Below are 22867 nucleotides of genomic sequence, written 5' to 3'. Positions count from 1 at the left end.
TTAGTTAAGTGAAAAAGATAAATGAGTCTGTGTTAAGGAAAGTCTCACCTAGGGTCCCAAGGATACGGCAAATTTCTTAAAAGTGGGTATCTGAGGGACTGATTTTGGTGAAATGGTAGTTCTTGTATTTAGTGTCCATCTGATTTCTGGTGGCTTCTCTGAATCAGCTTTTTCATCTGTAAAATGGGAATATTCTCTTGTGATGATCAGTGCTGAGTAACTGGCATGGAGGAGGATGCCAATGAGCAGGGGCTATTGTGGCCCCTCGGTGACCTGGGGGCAGGGCTCCTTCCCTTGGGTGGCACCCAAGTATCACATAAAATCTTTTTTCCGAATTTCCACCAGACTGATTCTTCAAGACGTCTTCTTGAAGCCCTGTGATCTCTTTCTGATGGATTGAGAAACCTAAGGCAGCTGTGTTTTTTATTTCAAAGAAGGAAACATTTATGGGAAGATAAGTAATGGAAGAAATTATTTAAGGATGGCACTCGTATTTGTTTTCATCAGCCATTAATTTTTTATTCGGATTATAAAATTAGTACACAAGCACCATAGAAAATACAAAATCCCCTTACCCAGCTATGACTGTTAATATTTGGACATATTTCCTTTTTACTATTTTTAAAATTTTTAAAATGTTTTTATTTATTTTTTGAGAGAGAGAGACAGGACACAGCGGGGGAGGGGCAGAGAGAGAGAGAGAGAGAGGGAGACATAGAATCAGAAGCAGACTCCGCGTTGTCAGCACAGAGTCCGACGTGGGGCTCGAACTCGCAAACTGCGAGATCGTGACCTGAGCCGAAGTCGGACGCTCACTGACTGAGCCACCCAGGCGCCCTGCTTTTTACTATTGTTGTTTTTTTTACAGCACTTTAGAATGATTTACACAGTTGACATCATACTCTGGTACAGTTCTCTAATTTGCTTTTTACTTAATGTTTGGCTGTAAGCATTGTTTGTGTTGTACCGTCTTTGTTGATCCTAAATGGCCTTATAATAGGTCATAGTGTGGTTCCCCATTGCTCCTTCAACCTTTTTCGGCTTCTCCTCATCCCCCTCCCCCCCCTTACCTTCCAGCCACCTGGCCTCCTTGGCATTTCTCTAATACACTATGCTTATTTCTGCCTCAGGACCTTTGCACAGTCGCCTCCTCCCCTCTCTAAAGCTCTTTCCGACTTCTTTAGGAAGCCACCTCCTTCTCACCTTTTATAACCCAGCTCAGACATCACATCCTCAGACAGAGCCCTCTCTGACCACTATGGATCCACAGGGATGCTCTTAGTTTCTCTTGATCTCATCTCTTGGCTTTATTTTCTCCTTAAAGGGGAGTTACTTTATAATTCTATCACCTGAAGTTATCTTGTTCATCTATTTGTTTTCTTGTTTATTGTCTAATTCCAATAGATTGTAGGCTCCATGAGGACAGGCACCTTGTCTGTCTTGCCCATCATTGATTTCTCTGTGGCAGACACAGTGCCTGTCACGTAGTAGGAGCTCAATACGTGTGTTTTGAATAAATGGGTGGGTAGTCAGGTGGTCGGATGTGTGGCTGGGTGGGTAGTTGAATGGATGGGTAGGTGGGTGGCAGGGGGCAGTGGGTGGGTGGATGGATAGGTAAGTGGATACATGGGTGGACAACTCATACTTTTTTTTACTATCAATTCCCCAATTCCACATTTAGAATGTCTACATGATCATTGTAATTGCTTTGAAAAAGTGAACAATGCAAATGCAAGGAAGCAGGAAAAGCATATGTCTTGGGAAACCTGACCCCTGCCTGGGGCGGTTGTTGGGGTTCCCCGCTGAGGGCGGGTGGCCCAGAGGGTGGGAGGTGGCAAGATCCCCGAGGTCCTCTTGGGAGCCCACACACTCCATGCCCAGGAGTTCACCACCGTCCTTCTGCTTTGTCCCTCTTGCAGTCGGCCGGAAGCAGTTCATGCGGTTTGAGTGGGCAAACCACGCAGCGGAGGCCCTGGGCTGCGAGTATGAGGAGCTGAACACGGCCACCTTCAAGCACCACTTGCGACAGATCATCGAGCAAGTGACATCTGGGCCGGGCCGACGGAGACCTGAGGACGAGGAGACCAGCTCAGGTGCCGCACTGCTGCCTCTCTGGGTGGGCCAGCCCCTGGGGACACTACAACACACGTTCACCTGCTCATCAGGACACACTATATGCAGATCTTCCAGGTGCAAGGGAAGCCCTTGTGGGCGGAAGTGGACATGGGTCCCACCTGCAAGGTGCTTCTGGCCAAGTAGCGCTGTCCAGGGTCCTGAAGTCTCTGCTGCAACCCAGCAGGACGCCCTGGGCTATGGAGGGGGGATGCTATGAGCTCTGCCAAGGGACCAACACTTTTCCATTGGCTATTACATTTGTTGAGCCCCTACCTGTCGGGGGAAGCCTGGCCTTCCAGTGTGAGGAACCAAAATAAGGCCGGGATGGCAAAAGGGACTGGGAGAATAGTAGATGAGGCTGAAGAGCTGGGGTGGGAGGTGGTCAGCTCATATTAAGACTCTATTTTTTGTTTTTTGTTTTTACGCTCAGGCCCATGAGAAGCCTTGCAGGGGCACAGGCAGGGAATGCCATGATGTGACTTGTTCTTCAAATGGCTCAGCCGGTGGGGGGGGGGGACAGGGGAATGGGTGGGAGAAGGGAGGACACACAGGAACTTACACAGTCACTTAGTGAGATGATGGTGGTTGCACAAGGGAGGCAGCGGTAGATATGTTCAAGGTCTACTCTTGTACAAATAGAGATGATAACATGGGCCCTAGTGAAGCAAGGGATTGGGGTGGCTTCTAGGATTTTGGCCTGAGTGGTTGGAGGAGCAGAGGTGCCTCGGACTGATGTGGGGGGTGGGGGGAAGCCGAAGGGCTTCATATGGCACCTGCTGGAGTGTGATCGGCTGGGTCCCAGATCTGCAGCCTCCACCAGCCAGATGCTTTGGCTGCAGAAAGTGAGGACAGAGGGACCTCCTGGAACCCCAGGAGTCTCTGAGAACTAAGAGTGGTTGTCTCAGAGACTGCAGAGTCCGGCATCAGTGGGTAGCACTGTTTCGAATTGTGGTATGGGGACCCATCTCTTCGAGGCCCCTCAGATCCTCGGAGCTGCCGCACCTCTAAGGACTTCCGCTTGATGACTAATGTCACCTGGATGCCACTAGCCTTTTGTCTGCTTCTGGGTCCAGGTGTGAGCTGTAGTCTGCTTGTGGTCACTCCTCCTCTCTGAAACACACACGCGCGCCCCACAGTCACACACATGCACGTGCACACACACACCACAGGCCCACAGACTCACACTACACATGCACATGCACAGGTGCACAGACATTCACCACACACACGCACAGGCACGCAGGAAGCACACCAGTGTGCACAGACACATAAGCATATGTGCACACACATTCCGACATCAGCGCTAATTACATCTCAGGCCAAGGTATCAAGGGTAGATGTGAAGCAGACAGGGGACCAGCAAGCTTTGGAGAGATGTGGAGAGGCTGTGGGTTGCCTAGCAACAGCCCAGGTTGGGAGTGGAGCTGCAGAAGGGTTGGGAAGTGCCTTGGGGCTGCACTGGGGCTGCCTGGAATGTACAAACAGAATTGTATCTCCAGGCACAGCGCAGATTTGAAAATCGTGTTTCCGATTCTGCGGATGGACCCGAAACCTGAGGGTCAGGATTTACAATCTGACCCTCCCATCGCAAATTCTCACTCTGCTTCGTTCAAGGCACCCTAATCAGGGCTAGCTATTTTAATGGGACGTGTGTATGGTGTGTGTGTGTGTGTGTGTGTGTGTGTGTGTGTGTGTTTAAACAAAATTGAGACAGTGACTGTATTAATAGTTTGCTAAGCCTTTTCATTCCTCCTAACATCACAAGTAGGCACTTTTCCATCTCTCTCCAAATTCATCTCTGCCTGACTTCAAGCACTCCTTTGCACAGACTACAAATTATCTAACCCCATTTGCTATTGTTGGATATCCAAGTTGCTTCAAAAAAGCGATTTTCATCCAATGTAATCAACAATCAGGAGAACATATGTACCCAGAGATCTTTGTTCCTCTGAATATTTCATTAGGATTAAAAGCCCAGGAGTGAAATTATTAAGTCCAAGTGTACGAACATTTTATGGCCTCTGCCACAGGATTGCCAAAGTTCCCTCCAGAAAGAGGGAACAACAAAAATTTACTGAGTGCCTACTATGTGTCAGGCACTGTGGATCTGGGAGCCAAGACACCCAGAGACGGTCCCCATCCTCGGGTCACTCCCAGCCTGCTGCCGGGCACGGACATGGGGGGAGGTTGTTAATAAAATAACTACACAGTAAAGATATACTGAGCTCAGTGCTCTAAGAGCAGGGTACCTTTGTCCTTCTGTGTCTGGCCTATTTCACGTAGCATAATGTCCTCTGGGTTCATCCGTGTTGTAGTGAGTGACTGGATTTCCTTTTTTTTACAACTGAATGATACACTTCACGTTCCCAATTATAGGTGGAATCTAACACAGTCACACTCATAGAAGCAGAGAATAGGGTGGGGGTTACCCGGGGGCTGGGGGGAGGGGAAATGGGAGAGAATGAGTGAAGGGTATACAGTTTCATTCGTGCAAGATGAGAAAAGCCTAGAGCCCAGACAAATAAATGGATGGACACGATGACCAGCAGACAGATATGTCCACTGTGCAGCCTAAGAACCTGTGGCTACCAATACTGTCTTGAATAGTAACAGTTCTTTTGAGGGGGTAGATTGCCTGAGAATTGGCTTAACACAGTGGTGGTCAAGGTAGGCTGCCCTGGGAGGTGACACTGGGTTGACCCCAAGCAATGAGAAGGAGCGCTCGTTGGAGAAGACGTAGGGCAGGTTACTCAGAACCCCGTAAGTCCCGATAAGACACTTGGACTTAGTCCTAAGAGTGTGGGTACACAATTTCGGCAGTGGAGGGAGGTATGTGAGTGGAGTAGGGGTTCTCGAAGGCCAGCAGTGATGCCTGTGGAGGGTGGTGCTTGGCCCCAGGCAAGGTCCTGACCATGGATGTCTGCCTTTCCCTCTTTTCCACTCCAGGGCTCAAGATGACGGGCGTGGAGTGTGTGGAGGGGATGGCCTCAGGCCTGTACCAAGAGCTCTTTGCGGCTGTGGTCTCACTCATCAACAGGTAACAGCGGCCTCTTTGCAGGCACACAGATGAGCCCAAGCAGGGGGCGCTTTAGCAGTTTTTGTTTGTTTGTTTGTTTTTTGTTTGTTTTGTTTGTTTCTTAGCAAGAGAAGAGTGAGTTTTTGAGCCGGGCAGTGCTGGGTTTAAATTCCACCTTGGCCACCCAAGGCATAGCTGTTCATCTCTCAGACCTCCCCTCTGCACCTGCGAAATAGCTCTATCCCCCAGGGTCATTGCGAGGATTAAAAGAAAGAATGTATTTAAGCAATTCTTACTAATGGTGATCGTAAGATACCAGCAATAAAAATCAACAATTTGGGGGGACCTGCTAAGTCAGGACAAGGGCCTGCGCTAATTGGTTCCCTCGCCTTGTGACATTTAAAATATATTTTTTAAGCTTTTAAAATTCATTTATTTTGAGAGAGAGAGACAGAGCGAGCAGGGGAGGGACAGAGAGAGAGAGAGACAGAGACAGAGACAGACAGACAGAGGATCAGAAGCAGGCTCTGTGATGACAGCAGTGAGCATGATGAGGGAATCGAACTCACAAACCGTGAGATCATGACCTGAGCCGGTCGGCCACTCAACCGAATGAGCGAGCACCCAGGCACCCCTTTGAAAGGGCTTGTTTTTAAAATTTTTAAAAAATGTTTATTCATTTTTGAGAGACGGAGACAGAGCATGAGTGGGGGAGGGGCGGAGAGAGGGGGAGACACAGAATCCGAAGCAGGCTCCAGGCTCTGAGCTGTCGGCACAGAGCCCGACACGGGGCTCGAACTCACCAACTGCAAGATCATGACCTGAGCTGAAGTCGGACGCTCACCCGACTGAGCCACCCAGGTGCTCCTGACTCCCTTGATCCTTACTGTATCCCCTGGGATCATCTTATTCATCCTACTGTCATTTAAGAGTTGGGGAAACCTTAGCTCAGAGAGGTTAATTAACTTGCCTCAGGTCACACACCCTGGAATCGGTAGTGAGACTCGTTTTGGCGCTAGATCGGCTGGATGCCCATATCCACCCAGCATGCTGCCTCAGTTTCTCCACGTTTGTGATGGGGGGAGTGGGAGAGACTTGGACCAGCAGGGCCGGAAGGTTCCATGTGGCCTCGGGGCCTCGCCCCCCTCTCCCCAGGTCCTTCTCTTCCTGCCACCTCTCCATGGCCTCCATCATGGTGGTGGACCCCCCGGGCTTTCAGAACCCGCGGCACCAGTGCAAGGACCGGGCGGCCACCTTCGAGGAGCTGTGCCGCAATTACGCCCATGAGCGATTACAGCTGCTTTTCCACCAGCGGACCTTCGTCTCTGCGCTGGAGCGATACCGACAGGTGTGACAGGCCTTCCGCGGGGCTGAGCGGCGGGTATGAGGCCAGCCGGGGCTGGGCGGGGGAATGGTCTGGTCCTTCGGTAACCCCCGGTTTCATCCTGTTTGGCCCGCCACCGAACAAAGCCCTAACTCTGGACCCCAGCTCCCCAGGGCCTCTGCTGCCTCCCCATCTCCATGCACGGCCCCCCATGCCCTCCCGTCCACAGACACCAGGGAACTCGGGGCTCCCCAGGCCTTGCTCCCCTGGCTGTCCCTTCATTGCCATGACCTGTTCCTCTTACATCTTCCCGGTGGAAAGCCCTTTGTGTTCAGTGGGTGGGTGAAAACACTGGACGTAAGGAGACACACAGCCCTTTGGATCCCAGCATGGTAATAGCTAACAAAGCCCAAGGTGCACTTCTCTAGGGGCATGAACCAGGAAACATGTACAGGTACTTTCCTTGCCAGCCCTTCTCTTCTTGATTTTTTTTTTTTTAATTTTTTTTTTTCAACGTTTATTTATTTTTGGGACAGAGAGAGACAGAGCATGAACGGGGGAGGGGCAGAGAGAGAGGGAGACACAGAATCGGAAACAGGCTCCAGGCTCTGAGCCATCAGCCCAGAGCCCGATGCGGGGCTCAAACTCACGGACTGCGAGATCGTGACCTGGCTGAAGTCGGACGCTTAACCGACTGCGCCACCCAGGCGCCCCATTGATTTTTTTTTTTTTAAAAAGCAGCTTAAATTGAAATATAACATTCACACAGAAAATGCATAAAGCAGGGGAGTCCAGCTCAGTGAATTTATCCCAATGAACATAGTCATGCATGTGCCACCCAAGGCAAAAGAGGAACACTGCCAGCACCCAGGATGCCCCCGGCCTATCCACCCCCTCCTTCCTCCCTGAAGGGGACCGCATTGACTCCAGCAAGTGCTAGTGGCAAAATGTTAGAAATGATCATCTTGCGTATCAGTAGGATAATGGGTGTTGAAATTATGGTTTGTTTTTTGTTGTTTTGCTTTTGGTTGATTTTTGTTTTTTGTTGTTTTTGGCTGGAGCCTGGACAGCAATGAACATGAAAGCATCAGCATGGATAAATCTCAAATACGTGACGTTGATGATAAGCCCTGGCATCTGACTCTAACTCTGTCACTTATTGGCTGTGTGGCCTTAGGAGAGGCACGTGCCCTCTCTGATCCTTGGTTCTGTCACATGTAAAATAGAAATGATTCCTGTATCAGTTATCAAGTGCCACAATAATGCTACGTAATAAAGTGCCCCCAGAATCTAGTGGCTTTAAAAAATTACCTCTTGTTATTGCCTACAAGTCTCTGGATTGCCTGGGCAGTTCTCTGGTCTTGGCTGAGCCAGCTCCTGTGTCTGTGGGCAGATGCAGGGTGGGTGGGTGGCTCTGATGGTCCTGGCTGGTGCTTTCCTGTGTCTGGGGGTCAGATGGCCATGAGCTGATCCGGGCAGGCCTTGGCTGGGATCACTCCTCTGTGAGCCAGGAATGGAATGTCCTATCCTCCGGCAGGCTAGCCCAGGCTGCTCTCATGGCACTGGGCAGGGTTCCAAGAGATGAGCAGGCATGTGCTGGGCCCCTCGAGTCCTCAACTTGGACCTGGCAATGTCCCTTATGTATTCAGTTGGTCACGGCGGGTCCGGGGCTAAGCCCTGACTCAAGGGGTGGGGAAATAGGTTCCCCTTCTTGATGGCAGAAATTGCAAGAGAGAGAGGCACAGAAGGGGAGACAACAGGGGCTATTTTTAAAATCATTTTTACCACACCGCCTGAAAGGGCTGCTTTGAGTATCTTATGAAGTAGGATAGAAAACGTCCAGGCTGTATTAGGTATTCAGTACATGACAGCGGCTCCCACAATATCTCAAGTTATTTCTGATGATCAAAGCAATACATGTTCTTTATTCAAAAACTGGAAAGCGCATAGAAGTGTCCATAAGCAGAAAACCTAATCTCCTTTAGCCCCACCGGCCACAGGCGACCATTGTGACTGCTGTCTGTATTTTATACCACTTATTTTCCATTTATCGTCTTCTCTGCAGATTTCTGATCCTTCCCTATACAGGATGTATAGGGTGGTTTCCGCCCACCATCATGCTATTCACGTGTCTTCCTTCCACGTGCAGCTTTTAGTAATCATGCATTTCAGTGGTTACGTCCAATTCTGTCTCCACCCTCCTTTGCATGTCTGGCTGTTTTCCACGATTAAGCTATTGTAAACAGCACTGCGATGAATATCGTGGTGCATAGCCGTGCCCGCACATTTCTGGTGACTTTTGTATGGCGACTGTCATTAGCCGTAGTTTAGGCTTGCTCCCTCAGGCACCCAGTGTTCAGCCCAGCGCTCATTAGCTACTCGGTAAATCCTAGAAAAGTTTGGATTGAATGACCGGCTCCTGATAAAGCTGTCACCACGATTGCTGACAGCCCGCCAGGATGAACAAGGTCAGGATGTTATTGGAATGTCGGTTTCCAACCCTTCTTCTCATACAAAGGCTATGGGGTGTTGAGAGGCACATACGGACGACCTGCTTGAAAAAAGGGCAAAGGATTTGAATGGATACTTTTCCAAAAAAGATATACAAATGGCCAATAAGCCCATGAAATTTAGGGAAGTGCAAAGCAAAACATTGAGATATCACTTAATACCCAGTAGTGTGGTTACTATCAAAACATAAACAAAACCAAAAACAGAACACAGCAAATGTCGGTGAAGATGTGGAGAAATGGGAAACTGTGTGTTTGTTGCTGGTGAGAATCTAAAACGGTGCAGCTGTTGTGAAAAACAGGACGCTGGTTTTGGAAAAAATTAAAAAAAAAAGTAGAATTACCATGTGACCCAGCGATTCTCCTTCTGGGTATCTACCCCCAAAGAATTGAAAGCAAGGTCTTGAAGAGATATTTGCACCCATGTGCACAGCAGCATTATTCGTAATGGCTAAAAGTTAGAAGCAACCCACGTGTCCGTCAGTGGATGGTGAATTCCTGTGTAAATAAGTGTCCACACAATAGGCCGTTATTCAACCATAGAAAGGAAGGAAGTTCTGATCCATTGCAACGTGGATGAACCCTGAGGACATTATACTGAGTGCAAAATAAGCCAGTCACCAAGGGACAGATCCCGTATGACTCCACTCCTGTGAGATGCTCACGAGAAGTCAAATTCCTAGAGACAGAAAGTGGAACAGTGGTTGCCAGGGGCTGGCGGCGGAGGAGGGGGGACAGGGAGCCTGTGTTTATTGGGGACAGAGTTTCTGTCTTGCAAGATGACAAAGTTCAGGAGGTGGGGGGTCGTGACGGTTGCACAACACGTGAGTCTACTTAATGCCTCTAGCTCTACACTTAAAAAGGTAGATTTTTATGCCGTGTGTATTTTACCACAATTAAAAAAACGATAATAGGAAGGAGCCTGGCTTGCCTGGTCAGTGGAGCATGTGACTCTTGATCTCGGGGTTGTGAGTTCAAGCCCCATGTTGGGTGTAGAGATTACTTTGAAAAACTATTTTAAAAATGATAATAAGAAAAAAGTTAAGGAAAGGCAAAAGCCTTCACTTCTCTTTTCTCCTCTAGAAGTTTTCCACCCCGGTCAGCTCACGGAAGGAACTAATGTTGAACTTTTGTGACTTTGCAGGAAGGTATTCCCGTGCCCTTTGACCTCCCGGAGCCTTCCCCAGGGACCACGGTGGCTGTCGTGGACCAGAATCTTTCCCAGGTAACGCGGGGCCCAGCCAACTGAGGCTCTGAGATGCCACGGAGGTTTTAATTGAAATACTAGATGATTCGAGTCTTGAAGCCACTGGTTCTCAATGCTGTCTGTCCCTGGAATGGCCCAGGGGTTGTTAAAGACACTGAAGCTGGTGACCCACTCCCAGACTGATCCGAGGGTGTGGCCCCGGGGCAACGAATCTTCAAATCCCCTCAGGTTGAGGACCACCCCTCTACTTGATGTCTGAGTCTGTGCTCGGTGCTAAGCTGAGCGGGGCTCAGGTCCAGTGCCCAGTGGATGGATGCTCGTCTGGAAAGGTCAGGAGCTCAGACTCAAGTGCAAAGTTCAGCAGACACAGGAAGAATAGGGGTCACTGGGGGATGAGAGTGGGGGCAATGGTGGGTCCAGGCATCAATGGCCTTTAGTTTGGGGGATACCTGAGTCTTCACTTTTCTCTCCTATCCCAAGAGCCCGCGTAGCTGGCCCCAGACCCGCATACCTCTGCTCAACCCCCTCTCAGAACTGCCCTGGGCCATTTCACTCAACTTGCCAGATTCGGGGCCGATCCCGGTGACCTTGATCATATCCCATCGCCTCTCTGGGCTCAGTTTTCTCATCTCCAAAATGGGAACGGTGGTCTCCCCTGGGGCGGCTGTGAATGTTGATGAGATCCGGCATCTAAAGTGGCTGGCAGGCTGCTGGGTGCATGCGAGGTGGCCTGCAGGTCACATGTTTCTCCTGCCGGGTGATACCACAGGCGGCCACTTTTCTCATTCTTTGTCTCCTGCCGGCCCTGGGTGGGTTCCAAGCCTTTTCTTGGCTCATAGTGGCCTGCACCTGTCCCCGCAAAGCTGCCTTGTCCGTGAGCCCTACCGGCCATTGCCTGTTTATGCTTCCTGTTGGCCCCTCTTGGGCTGATCCCCCTTCGATTTCATGCTTCCTGGCCTGGAGGGACGACCCAGGCAGGGTGAGGAGGGAGGGGCGGTGGGGTCCCCTGGACGCCTGTACAGCGGCTGGGAATAGCTACCTTCCCAGCTGAGGATGGGCTGGCTGTCACTTTCAACCCCCATAAAGAAAGGCGAGGTGAAGGCTTGGGATAGCTGGGATCCAGCTCTGGTTCTGCCCCGGTGCCTCTCCGTGTGACCCTGGGTGTGTGTCCCTTCTCCTCTCTGGCCCTCCGAGCGGGGTGGGTGGGGCACCCAACCATCCTGGTTTTCTGGCTTCAGCGCTGAAATGCTCATGTCCTGGGAGGTGCCGCAGTCCCAGTCACCAGGGGACATCTGGTCACCGCACGTGTCACATTTCCACCATAAGCACCTGGGGCCATTTTGGTGGTGTCCACTCACTGTGGGCCCTCAGATAAGCAGCTTAGACTCTCCAGGTCTCTCTCTGTCACTGTGAACAAAACTTCAGAGTTACCTAGACGGCTTCTGAAGCTCGTGGCTCGATTTAAAATTCCGTGCTGTGCTATGAAACCAAGTTCACCTTCTCCTCTAGAACATTCTCTGGGCGCTCCCCTCCCCCTCTTAAGAGTTTAGTTTAAAAAAACGCAGATTTCTAAGAGAAAGCGATATGGATGGGATTAATCCTTTGATGTGTGGCTGTGCACAAATACACCCAGCTGCCTGTTTGCCTCTGGAATGTGTAATTTACGGAGTGCTCTCCCCTGTTAATTCCTCACTGCAGCCCTCTGAGGAAGGTATTGCCAGTCTCTAGTTTCCATAAAAGGAAATGAGGCTCAGAGTGGTGCAGTAAGTTACCCAAGGTCACACAGGAAGTGAGGACAGAGGCCGGAATGTACCTCCTGAAACTGAGAGCTTGTTAAGGTTTGAGGTTCCCACACTGAGCATCTGGGGGTGGGAGGGATCATGGCTCCGGGCCAGCACGTCTGAGCCATGATGCCTGGGACTCAGATCCCCCGACTCCTGTAGGTAGGAAGAGAAGCCTAGGACTGGCCTCTGTCAGGGATCAGGGCTCCTCGGTGATCCTGGGTTTTCCGCCAGGTCCGCTTACCAGCTGTTGGAGGTGCTGAGGACTCCAGGGGCCTTTTCTGGCTCTTGGATGAGGAATTCCGGGTGGAGGGCTCCAGTGACAGCATGGTGCTCGAGCGTCTCTGTGCAGCCTTTGAGAAGAAAGGGGCTGAGGCCGAAGGTAAGGGAGTAGGGTGAAAGATGAAGGGAGAAGGGTGCTGAGTCCAGCCTGGGACTTGGAATCTGTCCTTGTCTGCTGCAGGAAAAGCCCTGACAAGGCCTGCATGAGGCGGGGTGGGGGTGGGGGTCTGAGCGCACAGATGTCTGTGCACATGCCTGCGTGTGCTTTGATTCATTTACGTGTTCATTCATCCGTGTAGTCAACAAATACATTGAGTGGCTACCTTTTTTAAAAATATTTTTAACGTTTATTCATTTTGAGAGACAGAGTGCAAAGGGGAGTGGGGCAGAGAGAGAGGGAGACACAGAATCGGAAGCAGGCTCCAGGCTCTGAGCTGTCGGCACAGAGCCCGACGTGGGCCTCGAACTCACAGACCGTGAGATCGTGACCCAAGCCGAAGTCAGACGCTCAACCGACTGAGCCACCCAGGCGCCCCTTTGAGTGGCTACCTTGTTCTGAGAACCATGCTATGCAACGATGCGCCAGCCTGGTGTGGCCTGTGTCCTCGTAGGGAGGACGTGGGTAGAGACTGTGGACAAGCTAACAGATAAGCACATCATCTGGTGAACCTAGGAGGACAGACCCGCTTGATGGTGTGCGTCAGGCGGACCTAATTCTTCCGCGATCCAGGGAGTCAGGACAAGGTTGGAGATGTCATCTGGGCTCAGACTGCCAGAGGCTCTTGTGCCCCCCCCCCGCCACAAAACATTAGTCTCAACCCCAGAACTATGAGAAGCCAATGAAGGATTCTAGGCAGCAGGAGGTAAGGTCAGATTCAAGTTCTGGAAAGTTCGTGGAAGGCGGCCAGGGAGGTGAGAGAGAAGGTGGGCAGGCTATGGAGGTATTCAGCAGGCAGAACACACAGTGTTTGGTGATGATGGGCTGGGTTGGTGGGGGAGAGAGAATCAAGAGGAGAGATGGAGACATCCAGAAGGAACCACGAGGTCGGAGGTCACGGGCCTTGGCTTCATTCAGCCCCAGGTTCCAGTCCGGCTGTCCGTGCTTCGGCAGGGCGACTCTGAGCAGACCTCAAATAGCCCCGGGTGGGGTGTTCACACAGTAAGAATAGGGGCCACCCCTGCCTCTCTCTCACCAGAATTTCTGCTACAGCGATTGGGTCAGAGACGTAGCAGCTTTGTTACGGGCAGCCGAGGGTCACAAGTACTGATCAACAAGGACAGGGCTGTTGATGGCGATGAAGAATGGGACTCCCGTCTTCTAAGGGGTTGGAGAAATCTGTCACGTATCTGGTGGTTGGTATTCTTACCCTCCAAGCTGAGGACTCTCAGCTCCAGACAGATGCTGGTAGAGGTGTCTAAGATCGCCCAGAGCGTGAGTGTCAGAAGGCAGATGGCAAATGCTCTCTGTCCGGATCAAAATCTCTTGCGACGCGCCCCCCTCCACCTGGATGCCCTCAGGCTTTTACAAAGGCAGATCCGCTTTGAGATCTTACAGTTCCCGCTGGCATGGCGGGAGGGACCGGGGCTCATTCCTTCAACAACATTTATGGAGCACCTCCTACATGGCAGCCATGTCCTAGGCTGGGAGACCCATCCCCGAACAAGACAAATGTCTCCGCCGCCATGGGGCTGACATTCTAGCAGAGGATGATGAAGCGAGTAAATGTGTAAGAAGACTGAGGACCACGCTTCTGGGTCCGATCGCCAAGGGAATCCAGGCTGGCAGAGAAGATGGCAGAGGATTCAACCCCAGGACATGCCAATGTCAAGGCCCAGGGTCAAGGCCAGTCACCGGCAAATGCAACGGGAGGGGTGGCCAGGGAGGTAGGAAGGAAGCCGGGAGAATGTGGCACTCTGGAGGCCACCGCAGGAGGGAGGGGGCTGACCTCATCTGAGAGGTCAGGTGAGGCGTGGCTGAGGAGTGGCCATCGATGTGGCCACGTGGAGGTCCCTGGCAACGGAGACCCGTGCCATTTCGATGGAATGTTTGGGGTGGACGCCCACCTGGAGTAGTTTACAGGAAATTGGGAGGACATTTGGAGAAAGACGTTATGACAGCTCTCATCGCTGTCATCCGCTGGGCTGGCGATGGCAGAAGCCTGCCCCACGGGGACCAGCTGAGGCCTCTGTCCCGGACATTCACGGAACGTTCCTGTACTCGCCATCGGGACAAGATTTTCTGAGCAGAAGCAGCAGCGGCATGTGATGGCTCCGGCAGCCCTCCCTGGCCCAAGCTCGGAGCATCAGGACCCAAATTAGTCCCAGAGGATTTAGCTCCTCAGTGACCAGCCCGGTCAGCTTCCCCAGACACAGTGCTTTTAGGGGCCCATGCAGATGTTTTAATTTCTGTTAAAGGCAGAAGAAAAAAAATGAACTATATGATATACGTGGGGACGCCTGGGTGGCTTAGTCAGTTAAGCGTCCAACTTCGGCTCAGGTCATGATCTCACAGTTCGTGAGTTTGGGCCCCGCGTCAGGTTCTCAGCCTTCAGCGCACAGCCTGCTTCAAATCCTATGTCTCCTTCTCTCTCTACCCCTCCCCCGCTCTCTCTCTCAAAAATACACATTTCAAAATAGGTTATACATATATTTGTATGTATGTTTAAACATTTTTTTTTTTTACCGTTTATTTATTTTTGAGAGAGAGAGAGACAGAGACAGAGAGCATGAGTGGAGGAAGGACAGAGAGGGAGACACAGAATCTCAAGCAGGCTCCAGGCTCCGAGCTGTCAGCACAGAGCCCGACGCAGGGCTCGAACTCACGAACCATGAGATCATGACCTGAGCTAAAGTTGGATGCCCAACCGACTGAGCCTCCCAGGAGGCCCTGTATGCCTGTAAGTTATGAGCTGACTTGTATCCCACCGCACATTCACGTGTTGAAGTCCTAGCTTCCAGGAGTTCCGAATGTGCTGTATTTGCTGTATTTAGGGAGAAGGTTTTTAAAACGGTCATTAGGGTCAACTGGTGTCATTGCTGTGGGTCCTAATTTCATATGGCTGGTGGCCCGACAAGAAGAGATTAGGACTCAGATGTGCACAGAGCAAAGATGGCCGGCTACAAGCCCAGGAGAGAGGCCTCAGGGGAAACAGCCCTGCCCACACCTTGACCTTGGACTTCCAGCTCCAGGACTTTGAGAAAAACACATGTCCGTTGTTTAAACCCCCCAGCTATGGTACTTTGTTATGGTAGCCACAGAAAACTGATACAGTGTGCTTATATATTATTAATACTATTTGCCCTTGTACCAACATAGCCATGAATATAATCATGTAAATATATATAATAGCAGAAGGGGTCTGTGAAAACAAAAGTGAGGGCCCAGGACGGGCAGGATGCAACCCTGGACTGCCCTCGCCCTGCAGGGTCCTAGTGCTTGCCTGACTCCTGGCAGTGATTACCTCTGTTGTCCCAGGGTCATCTGTGTTCTCTAAAATACTTCTGCCCCTTGGCCAGCTGGTGGACAAGGACGGAGGGGCAGAGGGAACGGTTATTTGTGGAGCCTGGGACTGTGGGTTCTACTACCTCCCACCTATGGCAGGGTCAGTGAGGCCTCAGAGAGGCCAGGTGGCTTCCGGGGCCCTGTAGGCACCTGAGAGCAGAGACAGGGCTGAGCCTGGGAGTCCTCTCCCCAGAGGCCAGGCAGACCCCCCATCCCTTGTCTGGGCTCCGAAGGTGGCCCCTGTGTTCAGGGAACGGCCCCAGGGCTTGGGAGTGGTTTTGTGGGGTGGAGGGAGACCCTCGCTCAGATCCACAGGAAAACGGGACGCAGAGCTCTTAAAAGCTCACCCAGGCTTCGGACCCCAGAGATTTGGGCTGGATCCTGGCTCCACCGCTAAACTGCAATGTGTGTGACTTGTGCAAAGTCACTTCCCCCGTCTGTAAAAGGGTAATAATGGTAACACCACCTCAGGGGGCTCGTGTGAGGACGGATGAGCTAAGGTGTGCAAGAGATTTCTACATCTTCCTCCCTCGCCTTTGTGCCTTGTCCTCCTCAGAGACCTTCTGGACCCCTGTCTGAAGCTGTCCCCTCTGCAGCCCCTCTGACCCACCCTGACCTCCTGGTTATTTCCTTCAGGGGCCTCTCTAGGCTCTGGAATGTTTGCTTCTTCCCTGGCTTCTCCTCCGTCCCCCAACTATCCTGTACGATCGATGAGAGTGCAGGGCGCCCCTCTGTCTTGTTCTCGGCTATCTCTCTTATGCCTGGGACCCAGCAAGCCCTCCGTGGACATCTGCCATTTTCCCTTCCCCTCTCCTCCATCGCTCTGTTCCAGTCACTGTTCCAGTCACACCACGCTCTCGGCTGCTTCTGAAACACCCCAAGCACGGTCCCGCCTCAGGGCCTTTGCACTGGCAGTTCCCTCTGCCTAGAATGCTTCCCGTTCTCTGTTTTTCCCTTCTCCCTTGCAGCCCTCCCACTGGACATCACGCATCTGTCCTCATGGGAATGTCAGGCTCGAGAGGACAGGGGCTGGGTGGTCACCTCTGCCTGCGTCAGCCAGGATGATGCCGGCCCAAAGACTACAATGAATCCTTGATACAGAATGGATGTATATGTGAAAACCCAATGATCCGGAGTCGAATGAAATGGATTCCTCGAATGGAATGTTTTCTGGATCCTGACTTTTAGGCAAATGACACCCGAGTCGGGTCGGAGGGAGAAGGTGTCATGTAGGGTATGGCTAGGGCAGGAGAGGATTCAGGGAGATCTGTGGCACCTGCTCCTTCTCCCATGAGGTCTGACGTGCCGATCCCAGACACCCCGAGCAGGCTGTCCTGAGGCTTGTCAGTTTCCAAGGGAGACAATGTTCCAGTCCTGGCCCCACCGAGATAGACCCATTAATTCAGATATTTTGGTGACAAATAAAAAGGTCTTTTGTCTCTAGGGCTTTCTGGGGAGCTCAGAGTTAATGAGAATGTTCAATCAGGCAGAACACGTGGGGCTTTCTGGCTAACACGGTGCTTTTGCTGTTACTTCTCAACGAAGGTGTCTTTGCCGTGCCAGCAGGCAGCCCCCACGGAGCCTAGGCCAGCAGACAGGCGACAGGCGTTCGTAGTGTAGACATAGAGGGTGGCTGCTGGGATCGCAGGGGCCCGAGAGTCCCCTACCCCAGTCTGGGGGCTCGGGCTTCTGGGAGAGACACGAGGGAGGTGCACCGAGTCAGGTTCTGTCTTACAGCCGTTTCCTTGGGGCTCCTGAAAGCGAGAGCTGCCCCCGCAGTGCTTGGATGGGCAACACTGTGGTTGAAATCACCTCTGAAGAAGGGGGAAGGCGAGAGGACCGAGCGGGCCCCCTGGGAGCCTGGGACTGGCTTCCCGGGGCTGTGATGCCTCCACGTACCCATCCACCACCCGGATGAACACAGGCTTTGGGCCAGCAGACCCGTATCCTCCCCCCGGCTCTGCCCACACGCGCTATGCAACTTCAGCCAAGCTGTCTCATCTCTGGACCTCCCTGTCACCTTCTAGAAAACCAGCCCAGCGATGTTCACTTGACAGACCTGAGCGGGATCGAGGGACATCATGCACATAGTATGTGCAGCAGAAGCTGGCTGGGGCTTAGCAAACGCGAACGTCCTTTCTTCTCTCTTGCCTTTGCTTCCTCCTCCTCCCCCAGTGCTCTTGGGGTCCTCATTCAGAGCCCAGCTCTGTGCTGGCTGCTAGACATAACTGTGGATGAACGTGGTCCCTGCCCTCAAGCTGCTTGCAGTCCGGTGCAGGGACGCGGCCACGCGAACAGGTACCCGTGACATCGTACAGGCAGTGTGGATATGTGCACCAGAGCCAGGCGGACGCTTTGTCATTGCTTTCATTGGAAGGTGACCCCTTGAGGGCAGGGACTGCATGGCCCTGGAGGCCTCACAGGAAGCACTTGAGGAAGAAAGACTTGACTTCACAAGTGCCCCTTGCTGGTGACCTCGGTCAGCCCTGGGGTATTGAACACAAAGGGCCTCTCAGAAGCCACACACGAATGCAGAAGCCACGTCCCCTCCTCATCTGCAGACCCTCAGAGTCTGTTGACTGTGTACAGAATTCCGGGAAACGCAGGTTTCCTGTTTCCTAGCTCACGGCAGCCGAGCGGTGGAAAATCAGCCTTTGAGGAAAGGACTCAGGACCCTGGGACAGTAGGAGGAAGGGAACTCACAGAAATTCGGAATACGTGGAAGAACCAAAACAATACTACTGCTCCTGATGGTAATTGGTCCGGGTCCGGTCCATTTCTCAACCTGAGAGCTCACCGCAGTCAGAGTGACGTGATTGACTCATGACTAGGATTCACTCATTCATTCCTTCCACAAGCACTTCCGGGCTCCATTCGCGTCTACCAGGCACGAGACGCCGAATATTGGGAATACGGAGATAAATGCTTTGTGGCTCCAGAACATCCGCACAAGGTCAACTGCAGGAAGTGGCTGGGACGCCCACTACGGCTTACTGAGCAACTACTGTGTGCCAGGCACACTGCCAACATGCTTTACGCACGTTATCTCTTTTAAGATATAGGTCACCCCGGGAGGTATGTATAATTTGCATTTCACCGAGGAAGAGACAGAGGGTCAGAGACTTAAGAGGTTTGGCCCCTGACACACGGTAGTAGCAGGAAGAGTCAGGATTTGAACGCAGACCTTCTCTCGAAGCTCCAAGCGCCTCGGGCTCCCCCGCGCTGCCCCTTGTGACCAAGTGCCAGTCAGCGTCTCCCAAGTGTAGGCTGTGCACTTATTTGGTTGATGCCATTTCAAAGTGATTTTCAAAATACTTAATAATTATGTATCTATTTCCACGAGTATTAGAAAATATAGCATGGGGTGCTGGGTGGCTCAGTCGGTTGAGCGTCTTGACTCTTGGTTTCGGCTCAGGTCACGATCTCGTGGTCCGTGACTTCCAGCCCCGCGTCGGGCTCTGTGCCGACAGCTCGGAGCCCGGAGCCTGCTTCGGATTCTGTGTCTCCCTCTCTCTCTCTGCCCCTCCCCTGCTCACCTTCTGTCTCTCTCTCAAAAATAAATAAACATTAAAAAATTGTTTTTAGAAAGGCAATAACACGCAGACGTACATCCGTACCTACGTATAGCAGGCGAGATGTTGGTGCCCAGCACCGGTAGGTTTAGCTGTCTGGAAACGTAGTTACGTGGAGAAAGTGTGTTCTGGGGGATGTCAAGCACCTCCCGAGTGTCTTCCCTGCCTGAGCCCCCAACGCTCACGTGCTCTGTCTGCTTTCAGGGACCTCTGCCCTTCGGGCCTGTGAGCAGCCCCTCCAGTTCGAGATTTTCCACCAGCTGGGACAGGACCCCGTGCGCTATGACCTCACGGGCTGGCTGCATAGAGGCAAGCCCAACCTCTCGGCCCTGGACGCCCCTTTGGTGCTGCAGCAGTCAAAGAGGTGAGCCCGGCGGGCATCAGAGCCAGCCAGGGGCATTCGGTGCCCTGCGGTTCCCTCCTCCCCCGGGGCCGTGCAGTCGCCACAACCCAGTGAGTGAGGGAACCCCATCCCTCCGGGGCAGTGTGTCCCTGGGGCCAGCGTGAGTCTAGCCGAAGAGAAAAGCTAGCTTCTGGGGCAGGTGGCACAAAAGCCAAAAAAAAAAAAAAGGCAGAGACTTCTTATTTTGGCCTTGTGCCTCTCATTAAGTATCTGGGAGATGCTGTGACTGGAACGATTTTATGAACATCCTAGGACTCGGGGGTCATAAAACTGAAGTGATAACGTTTTGTGGTGTTAGAAAAGGAAAGCGGCCCATTGCAATCCCTGACGGCTCTGCTCAGGAGGGCTGACAGCCACGGCTGCTTGCAGCCCGCAGTTACTGGAAAATGCTGCCCTGTGCCTGTGCGCGCATGCACGCAAATTTGCATCCCGATCCTCCCCGCCCCACCGCTCCCGCCCTGCGGGGGCAGGGCTCGGACACAGAAGAGAAGCTGAGGGAACCAGAGGGGTGCTGAGGGCGTGGGGATGGGGAGGAGACACTTAGGGACCACCCGCTGTGCACCCCGCATCAGGATAAACGGTTGGTAAGCCTCTGGTTACTCCTGGCAACCACACTGCCTCCTTAGCCCCATTTCACAGATGAGAAAACCGAGGCCCCAGTCAGTGAATGGCCCTCCTGTGATCACACAGCAAAAGAGTGGCAGAGCTGGGACACGCTTGGGGTCTAGATTGTCCCTGTAGAAGTTCTATGCACATCATGGTCCCAGTTGATTGGAAAGCCCAGTGTGCTGGCAGGTTCAAGGGCACACAGGTCCTGAAAGGAGATCAAGTCAGGGAGCAGGGGCACAAGGAAGGTCGGTGAGCACACAGAGGACAGCATGGAGGACCAGGGGGCCAGGGTCAGGTCCTAGCCCTGCCCTCCCCACCGGGGTGACCGTGGGCAGTCACTTTCTCTCCCTTGGGTTTATTTATTTGTTTGTTTGTTTGTTTTGTTTCCTCTTCCACAAAATAAGTGTTTATTGGATGAGGCTGCAAGATCTGTGGATATTGCACAGATTTGAGGTCAGGCAAATGTTCAAATTCTGCTTTCGCCTTGTTTAGGCTGCATGATGTGGGCCTCAGTTCCATACTCCAAGAAGTGGGAGCGATAGGGCCAGGCTTACGTGTTTGATGTGACACTTGGGTGGCACAGCGTCACGGATGGCTCATTAAGGAGCCTGGTTCGTAGCAGGCCTTCAACACGCATCTGTGGCCCCTGTGTCACTTCTTGCTCTAACATCCCGTGGCTCTGGTCCCCTAGAAAGAGGGAAGCCAGATTTTGTTGGCCCGATGGCCTGGCGAGGGAGGGACACTGTGGGAAGAAGGAACAGTGTGTATAAGGCCGTGGCCCTTGGGGGCGGAGAAAGACGGCAACTTCGAGGGTAAGTGCCGTTAGGGTGTCTTGTGTGTTTGAGAGCCAAGCATTGGTGGTTTTTGAGAGCAAACAGTGCTTTTTTTAGAGTGTGCTTCCGCCCCCAAGAGTGTCAGATTCACCGGATTCACTGCTGGTCTAACATTCCGATTCCTGGGCCCCACTTGATCTCTCTGGGGACTTGTTTTGCTGACAAGCACACTCAAGTTTCACTGCTGCGGTCAAAGCGTTTTGTTCCATATATATATTGATCTCCAGCTGTGGCCCAAAGCAGACGTGACCTGCCCAAGGGCACACCTCCCGTTGAACACCAGAAGTCAGATCTACCAGCCCCAGAGATGGGGCAATCCACATACGGGGGGGCAGGGTCATGGGCACAGCCTCCTCTCCCTGTACCGGGGTGGGGGGGTGGTGCCCACATGCCCCAGGGCCCTGACCTCTCCTCGCGGGGCTCCTGCTTCCAGTAGGAGGGGCTCATACAGCCTCCTCCCCCAGATTTTTATTTCAACACCAGGATAGTGAAGCCAGTGTTAATCTTTGTGCTCTTCCAGGCACTTAACCACTTGAAATACCTTTGGATCGTTTGGACAAGACGGTTCCTTAATAGTTTGGATAGTTCGGTGAAGCACGGAGGGAGGGAGGTAATGTGGCTTCAGGGCTGGGGCTGGCATGCAGCCTGGACTTGCAGAGAGCGACAGAAATTGCCTGCGTCCTTTGACTGGAAGGGATGGGGCAGAGGGGACGCGGGAGGCCAGAGCCTCCCTCTGGGTCCCAGCCTCCTCCGAGGGCACAGCAGGGTGTGCCCAGCCTTCTTAGTCCTTATTGGCCCCGACAAGAAGGCAGGGCCGTTCAGGTTTATCAGAGCAGACGCTTAAGGAGTCCTGGGCCTGCACCTGCGCGTTACAGGAGTGCCGAGGGAGGGCACTGTCCTCTGCTGGCCATCGGGTGGGACATTTCGCCCACGGGACCTCGCAGGTCCAGAAACTGCCTGCTGAGCCCGTCAGTTACTCATTCTGGCATGAACTGTATCCTCAGCACCCGCTATGAGCTGGGCCTGTTCTAGGGAGAACCAAGATGCAGTCTGGATTTCGGCTCGGGTCATGATCTCGCGGTTCGTGGGTTCGAGCCCCGCGTCGGGCACCGGGCTGACGGTGTGGAGCCTGCTTGGGATGCTCTCTCTGTCCCTCTGAAAGTGCAGGCTCAGTGGGATCCCTGCAGGTGTATCAGTGACAAGACCGTCCGTTAGATCTTCCTGTTGCTATGGAGAAAGAAGCTGGCGTTTGCCACGAAGCGAAGGCTCGCCTGGCAGGAGGCCCCGTGGATGAAAGCGTAGCAGCTAGGATGTGTGATTCAAGGGGATGGTTCGGGAAGCAGATTAGCAAGAAGCAAGGTGGGCCCGTCCCCCACGAGCCCCTGAAGTCCCTCTCTCTTTTGCCTCCTGCCCGCCAGGGAGGATCTGAGGAGTCTGTTCCAGGCCCGGGCCAAGCTGCCCCCCGTGTGCCGGGCCGTGGCCGGCCTGGAGGGCACCTCCCAGCAGGCCCTGCAGAGGAGCTGCACGGTGAGGAAGGCGTTTGCCAGCAGCTTCGCCGCGGTCAAGAGGAAAGCGCCGTGCTCCCAGATCAAGCTGCAGATGGTGAGCGGCAGCCCTGTCCCCACGGAGCCGGGGCCTCCACTGCCACGTTCCCTGCCCTCCTCCGGGATGAGTTGTCAACCCGAATCACCTCTAGCCTCCTCTGCAAGCCTG

General features: G+C 52.8%; 1 protein-coding gene across 1 annotated transcript in view; it reads left to right on the top strand.

The window, feature by feature from the left end:
- Positions 1-22867, top strand: part of MYO18B (myosin XVIIIB) — a 240288-nt gene that overhangs the window by 49790 nt on the left and 167631 nt on the right. The window contains exons 12-18 of the mRNA XM_047088398.1: positions 1920-2093; positions 5062-5152; positions 6287-6479; positions 10110-10190; positions 12188-12335; positions 19514-19673; positions 22573-22756. Coding sequence (XP_046944354.1) covers positions 1920-2093; positions 5062-5152; positions 6287-6479; positions 10110-10190; positions 12188-12335; positions 19514-19673; positions 22573-22756 — 1031 coding nt within the window. The remainder of the gene's footprint in view (positions 1-1919; positions 2094-5061; positions 5153-6286; positions 6480-10109; positions 10191-12187; positions 12336-19513; positions 19674-22572; positions 22757-22867) is intronic.

This window comes from Lynx rufus, unplaced genomic scaffold (genome assembly GCF_022079265.1).
Source record: "Lynx rufus isolate CCGP_SWC_20201006 ecotype Redwood Valley unplaced genomic scaffold, mLynRuf1.p SCAF_24, whole genome shotgun sequence".
NCBI lineage: Eukaryota > Metazoa > Chordata > Mammalia > Carnivora > Felidae > Lynx > Lynx rufus.
This window is presented reverse-complemented; position numbering and strand designations above follow the sequence as displayed.